The sequence below is a fragment of the Lepidochelys kempii genome, chromosome 7 (assembly GCF_965140285.1).
Source record: "Lepidochelys kempii isolate rLepKem1 chromosome 7, rLepKem1.hap1, whole genome shotgun sequence".
Classification (NCBI taxonomy): domain Eukaryota; kingdom Metazoa; phylum Chordata; order Testudines; family Cheloniidae; genus Lepidochelys; species Lepidochelys kempii.
In genome coordinates, this window is record NC_136386.1 from 18,709,415 (window position 1) to 18,724,973 (window position 15,559).

The 15,559-nt window shown below is 43.5% G+C and overlaps 1 protein-coding gene across 3 annotated transcripts in view; it reads right to left on the reverse strand.

Moving 5' to 3' along the window:
- The window catches only part of SRGAP3 (SLIT-ROBO Rho GTPase activating protein 3), a 226,581-nt gene extending 212,097 nt beyond the window's left edge, over nucleotides 1-14,484 (reverse strand). For 2 of the 3 annotated variants that reach the window (XM_073351215.2, XM_073351214.2), the window contains exon 1: nucleotides 13,821-14,484. In XM_073351215.2, coding sequence (XP_073207316.1) covers nucleotides 13,821-13,887 — 67 coding nt within the window. In that variant the 5' untranslated portion in view covers nucleotides 13,888-14,484. The remainder of the gene's footprint in view (nucleotides 1-13,820) is intronic. The other variant, XM_078853575.1, reaches the window with a different exon arrangement.
- Between the last annotated feature and the right edge of the window lie 1,075 nt (nucleotides 14,485-15,559).

Genomic DNA, 15,559 nt, shown 5'->3' on the forward strand with positions numbered 1-15,559 from the left:
CTCAAATAAATTGGTTAGTCTCTAAGGTACCACAAGTACTCCTTTTCTTTTTGCGAATACAGACTAACACGGCTGTTACTCTGAAACTAGCCAAGAACATACACAAGGTGTTGGTCAGTGTAGTGAGGGTTCAAATCAGAGTAAAAAACAAACCGTTGCAGTCTCTTTGGAGCCTAATGTAGAAATGGCAGCATTAGCTAGGGGCTCCGCCAGAGAACCCAGGAGCATTGATGGTGCCAAAGTGAGCGAGACACTCAACCATTCAACTGCACCAGCAAAATCTGGACATTGCACCTTTAATTGCTGGTGTGTCAGAGCCTGAGCTGGTTTTCTCTAGGGGCTTTCTCCTGCTTATCAGCAACACTTCTGTCTTACCCAGACTGAACCTACGCCACTGTCATCCTGATCCATACAGTACCTCTGCCTGAGGCCAGGAAACCAAATGGGACTATAACATATGGGTTTAAGAGAAAAGAAGCTGTGGATCAGTGGCTTAGCCATATACTCATGAGGATACTGCATGCTAAAGTGCTCCTGTCTCCCCCATCTTCTGCAAGAAGTCATAGGGAGACTAGAACCTGTCAGAGAGGAAGAAATACACCCGGTGAAGGCCTTCTCCATTCGTTCCTACAAGGCTCCACAGGTGAGTCAACAGAGCACCACAGTCAGTCACTGGTACCAGTCCAATAAAAAGTTACCGTGGACACTTACCTCTAGTGGATAGGTGAAGGGAAACAATACCACAGACGTGTCTGAAACCGGGCTGGGAGAGAACAAGGCACCAGAGACTGAATAGACCCGTAACAGACAGAGAAGCTGTCAGCATTAAATTATGGTATTTTGGGAAGGGCTTTACCACCCCTCCCATGAGGGCAGCTCCCCACGTGACAGAGTTAACAAACCTCATGAATAATGGCCCAAATCCTCCTGGCTGGTCTTCTCCAGCTACCTGCAGCAAGGGCCCAGCTCACAGGTGATGAAACAAATCCGCGCCCCCCCCCCCCCACCTCCCTCATTTCCATCCAAGTGAATAGGGCATAGGAGGCATAGGGATCTTGGAATTTTTATTATAAATCAAATTAAATATTACACACCCAACATCCCTTAGCAAACTGGAGCAAAACCCAGCCAGAGAAACACCTCCTCCCCCAGCCCCACAGCCACAATGCTGTTCAGATCAGTTCAGACTGGATTCAGTATTTTATATTTGTTAATTTAGCAGATAAGATGGAAATTCATCCTGGTGAGAAAAAAATCGTGACTCAGACCAATGGGCGGGAAGATCTGATCCTACACCCTGAAAGCCACACCCTCTCTCAGACTTACATGTCTCTCACATGCCCTTGCCCTGAAGTGGGCTGTTCCCGCTTTTCCCATTACTGCGGACGCCAGTTGAGTAGAACCAGTCACAAGGCTAATAATCAGCTTAAGAGAATGATCCAACCAACATCCAAACTCATATGCACTACACATCCCTGCCTCAGCTCACCCACCCCATCCTTCTATTCGCCACCACAAGTGAACCAAGCAAAGGCAGGCTGCAAGAATACTAGGGCAAAGCCCAGAGCATAAACAGAACGGGATTTTGAAAAAGAAAAAAAAAAATTAAGCCCGGGTATTTGCCCTTCTTTTTCCAACCTTCCCAGCAGAAAATACACAACTGCAAAATGAGAGTTACTACCCTTGTAATCAAGGGTTTATCCCTGCAGTGCCTCAAGGGGAACAGATTGCCCCAGACACTTCAGCTTCAGCCACCTCACAGCATAGACACAAAGGGCAGGCAGGTTTAGAACAACTAGCAAGCCAGTGAAACCCTCCCAGATCTGGAAAACCAGGACTTTGTAAACAGAATCTGTTTTCAGGCAGATCAAATCTCGTTAGGACTGGTCTTATGACATGCCCCGCCGCAAGCTCTGGGAAGGGGAGCAGGGGTGGGAGAAAAGGTCAGATCAGGATCCCAGTACTGCAGAGGGTAGGAAACAGAACCTAGAACACAGTAGCTTCTCTCTCCTGCCCAAGCATCAGAGAGGGAAATCGGGTTGGTTTCCCTGGTATCACAAGCAGTAACCTGCATTTCTTGGGCCAGGGTCCAAGAAACTCCCACTGAAATCAACATGGGGAGAATTGGACCTGCTGGGTTTAAGGCCAGCTCAGAGCCCCACAGGGATCAATGCATGTCTATACACAGATTACACTGGTTATATATTTGTGGTGTACCACTCCTAACTACAGTCCCTCAGCTCAGGGACAAAAAGCTTCTCAACCTAGAGCAAAGCAAAACCTTCAAGTCCAAGTTTAAAGGCAAGCTAGAGAAAGAAATGCTTGTGGTGATTTAAACTGCATATTGTAGTAAATAGGAGCACTTGGATTTTTACCTAAGGGGAAAACAAAATCCTGGCCTTTTTTGAGTCTTGGGCCGGGGGGGGGGGGGGGAATCTTCTACCTCACAGCTATGCAGCAGGGGCTGAGGAATATGAAAATAGGAACCTTTCATTGCTTTAACAGCTCAATGGGGAAGGAAGGGTTGAGAAGGAAAGACCACTGAGTCAGCATCCGTCAGCAGGCACTCCCTCAGGGTCATCAGCTGGAGAAGTAGCTGCTTTGGTCTTAACAAAATGCTTCCATATGCACCCAAGGGATTAAAGTACAGTTCTGTTCAAATGCTGCCTCTGCCATTACTCTGGCCGGTAAGGTTATACTAACGGGCTTTGAATTTGGTGGCATTCCATTTTAAACCTCTGTGTGGCTTTGGTTTCTTTCTCCTTCATCACGGGCTGAAGAGCATCACGACCTCAAATATGGCACCCAGAGCCAACCAGCACAAATGCACTGCATGTCACAGGGAGAAGCAGCAAAGGCTGAAGCACAGGACTGGGAGTCAGGAGAGCCGAGTTCTGTCTCAGCTCCATAGCAGACTCGTGTGCCCCCAGGCGAGTCACTTAACCTATTTCTGTGCCTCGGTTTCTTCATCTGTGAAAATGAAGGTAACACTTCCCAACCTTACAGCAATATGGGAGGCTTCATTCACTATCGTTTGTGAAGTGTCTGACGATCCTGGAATGGAAAGAACTAAAGAAATACATATGATAGGCAGGAGGTATTTTAAAAAACAGCCATTTTTTTTCCACAAATAAATTAAATCGCAACCTTTTGGAAATCAGGTACAGACAGGCATCCTGGCACCCAGCAGCTCCCAGTGGAGTGCTTTGCCCTCTTGAAAATCAGGCCTCTTAGCCAAAAGCCTAAATATGGCCTTAAGGAGATTAACTTTAGGCTCCCATTTTTTGAAGTCTGAGCCATGATGGCTTAGCAAAATTTACTGGTCACCGTGTATAACATGGTAGTGACTGGGCCGTGTTATAATACTTTTTGGGTCTTCCCTGTGCTCATTGGGCCAAACTTTTATAACTGTATTACAGTCATGGCTGAATCGGGGCTTGATCCCATCACACGCAGGCAAACTGAACCATGGTGAGGACATGATCTTGCCTATAACCCAGGGTGTCCTGGCCAAATAAGAGTTGCTGTGCAGGGGAGCCTTAGACTATGCCTCAGGTTAGCCTACCACCGTGGTTTTCAACCTTTTTGCCATTTGCAGACCACTAAAATATTTTGAGTGGAGGTGCAGACCCCTTTGGAAATCTGACAGACTGTGCGGACCCCCAGGGGGTCTGTGGACCACAGGTGGAAAACCACTGGTCTACAAGACAACTGAATAACGTGGTTCTGAGACAAACACTCCATGCCCCTGTGCAAACAGCACCCCGTTGGCAACAAGATGAAACATGCACAATTTTGTTCCCAAAGCCCACTCTCCCACAAATTCTCCCGCATGCGCACACGCACTACTCTTCCCGTCGTTTCCTGTAGGATGCCAGCTGCCCTGTCCAACTCCTCCCAGTGGCTAAATGAAAGAAGCCCGCTCCAAGGGTATTTCACTGGGTGTCCATTTAGCCTCTATCCTGAAGATAAACATAAATGGCTTCTGATGGTCAATTGTTTCCAAGAACTTGCTGATTTAGTTGAACTATCCTGGCCTTCATGCACAAGTGTTCTAGATGTTAGTTTAACAGGAAGCATCTATAATAGATTCAATTTGTTTCCATTAGAGAGCATCAATTAATCTTTATTATAATCACAGAAGTGCACCACTCTCTTTCAGTCTCTGAGCAGTGCTTTGCTCTGCACACACAGCCTTCTCAGTCGGTAGATTTTTCTCTCATGCAAAACCCATGTGCCTGGACCAAGTCATCAGACCTAGATTAAAAAAAAATAATAATCCACACCCCACAAGAAAAAGTATTAACTGAAAAGGAGACACTGTTTGTCCATTTTGATGTCTGAATGCCAGGCCTCACAACCTGGATCGGATTCACAAAGTCTGCTCTCACACCAGACTCAGGGCCTGGGTCTCAGCTGGTACACATCAGCAAAGCTCTCTTGAAGTCAAAGGATCCTATATACCGGGGATCGGCAACCTTTGGCCTGCTATCCACCAGGGTAAGCCCCCCGGTGAGCTGGGCTGGTTTGTTTACCTGCCACGTCCACAGGTTCGGCCAATCACAGCTCCCACTGGTCGCGGTTCGCTGTCCCAGGCCAATGGGGGCTGTGGCCCTTAGATTTTACAGCAAAATTGGTAACATAAGGCAGTTAAATCAATGGGAATTGCATATGTGTATCCAAAAGCAGAATTTGGCCCCATAAATAAAATAGTTCCCACCAGCCTATATGAGGGAGCAAACTTTCATTCAGTCACATCAGAGAAGCTCACCATGTGAGATCTCTTGGTTCCATCCAGGCAGACAATTGTTGGCCCCTTCCCATTTCACTTTAGTTTACAAATCAGTACAAATTGCAGCCGGAGTATCTACAACACCCAAAGTCAGGTTTGGCAATAGGATGGTGGTATCCATACACATTAACATGCCAGAGTTTGGCAGGATGAATTTAGGCCTGGCCTTCTGAGCAGGTGCTGGGTTTAGGGCAACGTGCCATTTCTCAACTATGGCTGCTGACAATGAGAATCTTTTCATATCGAAATACTCTACATTTCCTGAGCAAAGTGGGACCAATGGGAAGGGATTAGCTGCTACAATGTAAAATTTAAGTGCAGTTCTCCAGTGAAAATTAAGAGGATGCTTTGGTTCTTGGCGGCCCTGGATTCTGCAGGCCCTCTTCACGCAGAAATCACTTTCATGTGCTAATGCCACTAAAATGCTGGTTTTACCCCCAATTCATATAGTAATTGTTAAGAGCCCTCAATGTACAAGAGATGAGCCCCAAGCAATTCTTCCACAATGGAGCCAAAGCCACCAGTGAAAGGAGATCTCCCATAGCCATGGGTCAAGGAGGATGCTCTTCAGCTTCCAGACAGACAGCAGAACAAGGAGATGAAAGAGCATTGTGGGGTCTCAGCTTCAACAGTGACCAACAGGGTATTGCTGACCTGTATTTTGCCAGGGTTAGCAGAAGCCCCAGCAAGCAGTTTCAAATTAAACAGTGCTATCACCAGGATGCCTAATTCCCTGCAAGATTTATAACACTGAATCATCCACGTTTGCATTTATATAATTAAAAGTAGTTAGTTTTGCCACATTTAAAACAACAAATCATTCATTTGACAGTAATGAGGCTGAAGAGACATTTATTTATCTTTCTGGCCAGACAGACCAATTAAAATTTTATGTCTGAAAATGCTCATTTTAAACTGTGCATCGGAGGATCTCCTGTATTGTACAAGCAGCTTTAACAGGAATGTAATAAATATGCGCCTATAGCTGGATTAGCATTTATTTTTAATGCATCCATTCTTGCCTCTGAAAAATCTGGGAAATGCAAAGAAGAAAGCTTGCATCCTGAAATGTGTATCCAGAAAACAAGTCTGAAGAATACCAGCAGAAGCTTCCTGGCGCTATTTCTAGGCCCATCTCTCATATTCTGGCAACTGAAAAGGGATGTAGGGCAGCAGCAGAATGTAAAAAGTAAGGGCCTCAGACCCATTAACTGACAGCAGAGGACACAAAGAGAGAAAATGGCCTGACAGTAGTGATGAGCGTTCCAGAGAGGTGAGAAAGAAAGGTCCTGAAAGCAGATACAGACCATTATGGACAGCAAGGTCTGACAAAAGGCAGACAAACAGAATTTATTTATTTATTTCTAAAATAAAAGGGCACCTATCCATAGCTCTACGTGCCCTGCCATCACTGATGATCATATACACATCATAACAGAGCCTCCAAATCAGCCTCACCCCCTCCTTAATGATACCCAGTGGGAACCAAGCAATCACAAACTAACCAATACCCCATTCAGCCACACACCCTCTCCTATTTTCTCTACCCTCCCTTCCTCTCCAAGAGCTCAACAAAGTCTGCTTATTTTGAACCAGCTGGGAGTAAATTCCATAGTCAAGTGGCCCCCGTGAGAGCACCTCATGGAGAACATGCAGACCGCTCTCTTGTATATGGAGGGAGTTCTAGCTTGAATGTCTCTGTGGATTATAGCTGGGGCACTGTGGCACATGGAGAGAGGTGGTCATTCAGGTAGGGAGAGTTCCAGGCCATTTAGGCTTTTCAGATCAAAACCAACATCTTAAGTCCTAGCCAGAAGTCAAATGGCAAAGCAGTGCAGATCAGTGAGTGCTGTGTCATGCTCTTGCTAAGACATTCCCCTCATCCAGATGTGCCAAGGAGATTTAAGATGCAACGTCATTGCAGTGTCTAATCGTGAAATGACAAAAAGTATGGACAAGGGTAGTGAGATCTGAATCTGAAGGGAAGAGCCCAAAGCTTTCCAGCCAAGTGCAGATGGAAGTGCGCCACCCTGGCCACAACTGCTACTTTATTGTTCAGCAGCAGCTGTCTGTCTAACTAGACACACAAATTATGAACCTTGGCAATACCCAGCAGGCACACACCATCAGTCATGGGGGGTCAATGTAATCTCTGCTGTATCTTTGTATTCTCCCAGCCTAACAGCATCACATCCATTTTATCTGGATCGAGCTACTGACAGCTCACTCTCAGCCATGCTCCAGTCTTCAGATGACACTAGGTAAAGGACCCCACTGCTTCTCCTGAACCAGTCAAGATATGGACAAAGCTGAGTTTCATCAGCATACTGAAAGCACTACAGATTATGCCTCTTCTTGCACAGAAAACAAGAGAGCCCTAAGGATCTACGAGCAATTTCCCCAACAGACTGGGACCCTTCAGCTATGGGCATCATAGAAATACAAGCCATATATCATCATCCAGTATGTCCATTTTATCCAACTGCATAGACATTACTAATGGAAAAGAGCTTTTAGGTCACCTAGTCCTAACCCCCTGCATCACCCCCACTAATAATAATCTGTATATGCATATAACTACCTTATACCTTCAACAGTGTGGAACAAGTATTGACTAATCTTCACAACCACCCCCTTTCCACCATGAGGTAAGTAAATATAACTATCCTCATTCTCCAGAGAGAGACAGCCAGCCACACACAGACATTAGGGGTGAAAAATCACCCTGCATCCAAGGACTACATATCACTTTAATCCCATTTCAGCCTCAAATGGGACATAAGTGATGCATATTCCTTATTTGGAGACTGGGCAGAGCTGATTGTCACTGCAAGCAAATTGCTCAAGACCAAAATCGAGGCAGAGCTCAGTTCGTCAGACCGCACACACAGTTCAGTATATTATCTAGTGTTCTGTCCAGTCTATTTTTGAAATGGCACAGTAGTGGGGCTTTGGACAACTGAAATCTCACAGTCAGGAAAAGGTTCCTGATATTCAGCCTAAATGCTCTTTTTCCTTTGTTTCCTCCCATTATCCATAGTCCAACCATCTCAAACTCCATTAAATAATTCCTCTCCATCCTCTGTGTTTATTACCCGTCAGGTATTTGTAGACCGAAATCACAGAAATGAAGGGCGGAAGGGACCTGGACAAGTCATCAAGTGCAGGCCGCAGACTGAGAAAGGACCAAGTAAACCTAGACCATCCTTGATATCCAACCTGTTGTTAAAAACCTCTGGTGATGAGGGATTCCACAACCCCTGTGGGGGTAGAGGGAAATGGGGGGGAGCTTATTTCAGAGCTTTATTACCTTCTAGTTAGAAATATGATCACATCCCCCCCATACTCCCTTTAGTTGGCATTCAGCTCTTTTAATCTTTCCTCAAATCAAACCAGCCAGCACACTAACCATTTGTCCCTCTTCTCTGAGCTCTTTCCAGTTTGTTTACATCTTGCGTCACTTCCACACCTATTCCGATCTTTTATTCTTTCAGTTCCTCTTCAACTAACTGCACACCTTAGAAAGCTTTGGATTTGAACCCACTCTCATTGAAATCAAAGGCAAAATTCCCTAGTAACCTCACTGGAAGTACAGTTTGGCTTTCATCTACATTGTTTCTACTATTGCTAGCTAGGGTTACTGTTAAAATTCATTGTGTTTCTCCAACCTCTATCTCTTTCAGTATGCCGGTGATTTTTTTTTCTGGTAAGCATTTTTGTTTTTCTTTATTGCACCTAGCTTTTCCCTGATGTATTGTGTTGCGATGTTTAGATCACATATTTTCCCCACCAAGTCAATTTTAGTGTTTTAATATTCGTCCCTTTCTCTCATCTCCGCTAAAGGCAGCTTCCATGATATGCATCTAGACTACTAAAATGACTGCTGTTAGCAGCAACATCCACGCACATTAACATGCATGCAACATGCAATGACCTGTCTGGAATCATGGGTTTTGTTTTTGGAAGTAAACCGTTCTGATTTTTGAGATACCATATATAATCACATGGTGGTCTCTTCTCCAAGAGGGGTTGCTGTTTCTAGCCTAGTTATCCCCATCTTGTTAATGGGTTAAAGAGGTGGGAATTAGATTCTCTCCATTCTGGCCTCTGACACATTGGATGAGAAAACTACCAGTTAATATAGCCATAATTTTGGTCACCATTGTATTACAAGTCTCAGAAACTTCCTCTATAATAAACTGATGTTGTACGTGCCAGTAATCACCGTCCCTGAATGGATCATGGGTCTTTTCTTGGGAGGTGGAATTTTAACATACCACTACAGCAAACTCCTTTTCTCTCTCCCCAGGTGGAAATAAATGTGTGAATTTTTTCTGCTCTCCCCCACTTTTTTCATCTAGCCTTTTGGAACACTTTGTAGCCCTGTGTTCAGAATTCAGCCTCTTCTCCATAATAAGACATGCTTCTTCAATTTTCTCCTGTTATAGTCATGTGCCAGCTGTTCCAATGCCAGAATTTTGTTTCCATTAGTCTCTTTCTCTTACTAGTTTTCTCCATTTTAGTCATTCGTTGGAGATTTTGTAGACAAGACCTAGGCTAGCTGGAAGGAAAAACAGAAGGCCAGTTCTCCTCAAGCTTACATCCATGCAACCCATTGCCTTCAAAAGGGTAGTGCAGGTTTGGAGGAGAGCCAAATTGGATTAATAACTGCAAAGATTATATGTCAGATATAGATAGGCCTGAACCAAATACATGGATCTAAATACACTAAGACATGGGGGAAGTTTGGTTACAGACCTGATCGTCACAAAGGGGAAGGAGAAAGAGACAGAGAAAACAGATGTTGGAAGGCTGCCATCATGGCTTTAGTGAAGGAACTTGTTTGCACCATAAATGTACACTGATAAATCCTGCACATTAGAGCACCATTTGCTGGAATCCAAAGCACCTCACTCCGTTCTGTTCACGTAGGAGGTGCATGATTTTCACAGAACATGCCCTCCCTTGAAGGACAAACTCAGGCTTCCCTATACAGGCCTTCCTGTATTCTGCACAGTGGTGCTCAACATCTGGAGCTCTAAACTACATCACCATTTGGGTGCACAGTTATGAAACATGATCAAAGACAATTAAATAAACTTTCCTGCGCAAGCATAATTTTTCCCTCTTAAAGGTTGGCTTCGTTTTAAAGCTAAGCCTTGCGAGCACTGCCATTCAATGCAAGTAGCCATTCTGTTCATGGAACCACAGCGGCTAAGAGAAAGACGGACTGGTTTATCTATTCCAGGAGTTCCCAGACTTTTCCGTACTGGACCCATACATTTCACAGATTTTAGAGGCCAGAAGGGACCGCTCTGATTCTATAGGAGAAGTCCTTGCCACAATGCATTTGGCAGGAGTTCTGCCACGGATTTCAATAAAGCCAGGATTGTACGCCTAGTTTGACCACTGAGCAACATGTGAAGGGCAGAGTGACCCCAACCACCTGAGACTGGGGAAGAGAGGAAGGAGAGGAGGTCGTGACCCCCAAAGTTGAGAACATCCATCCTGCCAGAGTGGGGAAAGCCATCAGTGCACAATTATTCCCTACAGTACACTTTCTAGTGTTTTGCCCAATCTATGAGATTTTTTTTTCTTTAAATGTCTCAACCAGGGGAGCTCCCACCACTACCTGTGGAGACGACTCACCAGCCAAAATGCATCTACTAGGAAGTTTCTGCTGATACAAAATTCTGGCCCTGATTTGGTCATCCTAGCCCCAGTTTTATACAGAGGTAACTCCACTGATTTCACAGGAATCATGCCAGCATAAACCTGCAGTGGGGCAGCGGTGAACCAGAACCAGACCCACTGTGCACATTCCCCTTTTCTTAATTTCATCTTGTTAGTCCTAGTCATATGCTTTGGCATCGTCCTAAACAAATCCTCTCTCCTCACTGTTTGCAATCTTCAGCAACGCATAAATTAACATACAGTCAGATTAAAGGATAGATCAGGTGGTTGTAACAGAAAACAGACTTTTCTGTTACTACAAAAGGCACCATAAGAATGGAATAACCTTAAGAAAATTATCCCAACTCAATGGGTAAAATGAGCCTCCGTTCTTTGTTGCTGCCACCCAGAAAAGTGGCCTGGCCCAAGTCCCAATTGCTCTGATGAAACAGGGCATCAAAGGTGAATACATTCCATGAGTACCGCCCCAGTGCCAGTGATCCTACAGCTTCAACATTTCCATTTTGTTGAAGTCAGACAATGAACAATCATGGCAAATTAATATTTTGAACCTAATCAGACACCACAAAAGGGTATGGAGATATTCATGGAAAAACTTGTTGGAAAGAGTAACCCATTACCCCATCTTCAGTTAATCCTCCCACAGCCCTAGTGATGTCAGCGGTGGAGGGGTAGAAGCACGGGCCACATTTGGCCCAATCCATCTTTAAAAAAAAAAATACTGTATAAGCATGGGTCAGTCTTTAGGAATAAAAGCAAACCCTTCTCTCCCTTTTAAAGCAGAGAGATTTCGTAGGCTAAGAGAGTATTTCATCTGCTTAACTGCAGGGTGCAATAACATCACTTTGCCCAAATTATACATGAGGAGAAAGGTAATTGGCACCGAGCAGTATATGTTGTGACTGTTCTATCATTCTTCAAAACTGGCTACAAAAGGCTGAAATGCAAAAGAGAGTAAACAATGGCACAAAATCAACTGACAACCCCCTCCTCAAAATCCTTCCCATCTGGCACTGGTTTGAGCCATCCAAGCAGCAGTTCAATTTAAATGATGTATCTGGGGAGGGAGATATGGCTGAATTCAGGAAGAAACTGACACAAGCTAATTGACCCTTAGTGAGAATAAAATAAATAAAGTTTTAACTTTAAGTGTTCACAAGTCTTCCCTCATTGAGGCATTTCACACAGTTTTACATTTTTTAACTCTGCTAATATAAAGGGTCTACACAAGGCTTCTCCTTTAACCAGAGATTTAGAAACAGCGAAATATGGAATTTCTATATAACAAAAAATTATTATAGGGTCATGGGAGCTGTTCCATATAATCTTCCACCTATATAATCTGGATTTTCTTTAAATGGAAACACATTAACAATGAATAGTTTAAAATTACAAGCGCAAGAATTTTTTGCCATCAACAAAAATAATCCAAGTTACAGATTATTATAATGATGGTACTATGAACAAAATTAAGGAGTTCTCTGACAGAATTCCAGAATATCCAAGAACAATTAATAGAGCAATTATGAGGCCCAGTATTAGAAATCACATTTTTAACAATCAGAATAAAACCATACACAAAACACACATTATTCATGTGCAATTATAAACACACACAGCCATCCACCCCTCCTTTCACTACACCAGAGCCATTTGTACTCTCATTAGACTAGAAGATGCCAACTTTTCCATTATAAATCCAGCTGTAATAAAAATAAGCTCAGTGTCTGAAATTTGGCATTCAGTAGTCTCAACTCAGGAATTTTTTATTGCATTTTATCTGTAAAATTTAGAAATAGAGCAGTCTGCCTTAAAGGACCCAATCCTGCAAAACACTTACTCACAATTGTTATGTCCACAAGTAGTCCACTGAATTAAATGGAATTACACATAGGCATAAAGTCACTTGCAAAAGTATTTGCAGGATCAGGGCCTACATTACCAGAATGTAAAAAAATAAGGTACACTTTATTTATTTACTTCCAAAAATACATCAATAATCTCATTTACCCTTTAAGATCCTGATCCTGCAAAACACTTGCACTTGTGTTTAACCCTATGCGTGCAAGTAGCCCCCTTGAACTCAAAAGGAATACTCATGCCCATAAACTTAAGAACATGAATTAAGTGTTTGCAGGATCTGGGTCTCAACTGTTAATTTCATGGGAAAGTTATCACTTTAAAAAAAAACAATGAAGGTGACCATTCCGTTTTAATGCATAGCACTTGCTCACTATCGACTTCGCATCCAAAATTTCCCAGTGATTTTATTTCTGTCAACAGTCCACAGAATTGGTGCCTATCAGCAGATGGTGAGAGCATGCAAACACAACAGACCGTAACAGATCTTTGGATTATCCTGTCAATAATCCACAGATTAAAGAAAGCCATAAGTAGACATTGATATTGGTTCCACACCAGACAGCACAATGTATCGTGTCAATAATCTGCAGATTAAAAGGTCACCCAGGCACTGGGCCTTAATTTCTCAATGAGAATTATTATTTTTTTAAATATTTGTTTAAAAGAAGGGAGGAAGGACACAAACAACATTACATTAACGCAGAGCTACTGAATCAGGAATAAATACATACATTGATGCCAGAAATTCCACGCAGAACCCACCCTATTATTGCAGAGGTTTCACAGCAGAGGGTGTGTGCAACATATGTTCTACCACGATGCCTAGGCATAATATTGTGTGACCTGGGAGCTAAGGATGGAGTGCTAGTCCTACATTTAAACATCCTTGGTTTTAGCAGCATTAAGATATATCCTAAATATTACTGCATGGAATAGATAGTATTCTTATACCTCAATATTTGTTAATATGAATATGCTGAATATCTGTGAAAATGCTGTATGTGGGAGGTATACATCTTTGCCTACAGAATACATACTAAATGTCAACTACTTTATGTATATAACAGATTGATGCATACATATTCATAGCCACCTAGAAAACATATTCATAGCCACCTAGAAAAGGACTTTACTTTATCTGAGGCAGGTGAAATTTATCAAAATGGCTTTAGAATGATTTATCACCATCAAGAAGAGGAAGTATGGATCTTACTAAAACTGACACTCCTAAAGCCAGCCATATAGCTTTCCTACAACTGCAATGCAGCTTTTACTACCCATCCATCGGATAATCCACACTCCAAACCACTCGTTCTCTCTGTATGGCCAAAAGCAGAAAATAAAACAATCCGGGCTTGGGCTGCTTATCCAGGATTTTCACAATAAGATTATTGATGCATAAGAAGATTTGACAATGAGAAACAGGAGGGAAGGGCGGGGAGGGAGTCAAAAAGGTAAAGCGTTCACTAACCTTTTACTTGAGTTTCATATTCTGCTATGATCTCTTTGTCTTTCTTGAACTTAGTTTGAGATGACATCTTTTGAAAGATCTAAAAGATCCCAGGATCCTTTCTCTCTCTCTTTTTTTTTTTTTAAGTCCCCCCGTCTGCTCCGCTCAATTTGATCACAGAGAGTCAGTTTCGCAGCTTTTCAAGCGTGTGTGCTTCACTTTGCTGCAAAGATAAAAATCCCTCCTTCTCTCCCTTTGCAAAAAGAATTCCCTTCATTTGCAACAACCCAGGGGCTGCAGCACCAGAAAGGAACCTTGGGAGCTTGCCCTTGTGGAAACAATACTAAAAGGTGGGAGTGGGGGTGGGGGAATCTGAGCTGCACCCAAATCTTCAGAGCGATTTAAAAATATATATATTAATCACAGTTTAGCAGCAGCCTAGCACAACAACACACACACGCAAGGACTCCTCCTTCGCAGCATGTAGTCAAACCCAAAGCAAGCAAGGAAAGCCCTGGCTTTAATCCAAGAAGGTCAGGTTGCAAAAGGGGCTCTCATTTCGCTTCCTCATACCCCCACCCCTCAGCACGTCTGACGAGCCGAGAGGATTAAAACCCAGAGATAGAAGTTTGCCCGCGGGAAATGCATTTGCTCACTCCCCTGGAGCTTGTGCACAGCCCTGCTTTTTACTGCAGGCTTGAATTGAGCTCTCCTCACGTCACGCAGGCTGGCTCCTCCCCCCAGCTTTTATAACAACTGACACATTGTAGCCTACAGGAGCGCATAACTCACTGTAAGAGGCGGCGATGAGCTCTGCAAAAAAGGTGTAAAGCAGAACTTCGCTCTGTTGAATGGAGCCACTCTGCAGCGGGAGAGGCACGCATTTGCCTTGGACAACAGCGCTGGGAAAAGTCTCCTCTGCTCGTTTAATTAAATGCTATTGGTAAAGAGAATTGAAGGGCTGAGCAGAAAAGATCGGACAGATAACACAGAGATTTTTGTTTGCCTTGACTGTAGTATTGACGCCAGTATTTTTATCTCCATATTAGCCTCGAAAAAGGATTTTGTTGTCGCAAAAATCAATTGCAGTGCCTTGAGATCCACTGATGAAGAGGGGCTTTGCTTGTGCAGCCATTTGTTAAAACTTCATTCCATCCTCTGGGAGTGAGGACTAGGGTACCCCTTTTAGAGCTGGGTAAAGTGAGGTATAAAAAACCCCGATAATGCCCCTATGCACAGGCAGAACCTTACATCCTCGAAATCAATAGGGCTTCCAGCGTCGGTGTAGTTTGACTTCTGTTGGGGCATCTCCATCCAAGCCAACGGGGCTACAGATGGGGACCAAATTTCATGCCTGCCTGCAGCAACACCCTGCATACCCCCCAAACAAGACCTATGGCTTCAAGGGGGTGCAAGAGTTTGCCTAGACTGAGAAGACTGCAGGATCAGGGCCACAGTAATTAGCTAAAGGTCAAACAGTGAGCAAGTGGCGGACTTAAGACTAAGACATAGGAGTCCTAGCTCACTCTTATGACTAACCAAAAGGAACACTTCAGTCCTCCTACACATTTCCCTCCCAACCCCAAATGCGAAAATAGCAATCTCCTAACAAGCAGGTAGAGTATATACTGTCATAGCCTATATAGAACACAGATGGCAACATTACTGATCTATACAATATCACTCCATGCATTTCTAATGTGTCCCTCCCTATAGGATCTGTTTATATACACAAATAGTCATATTTATAATTCCATCAC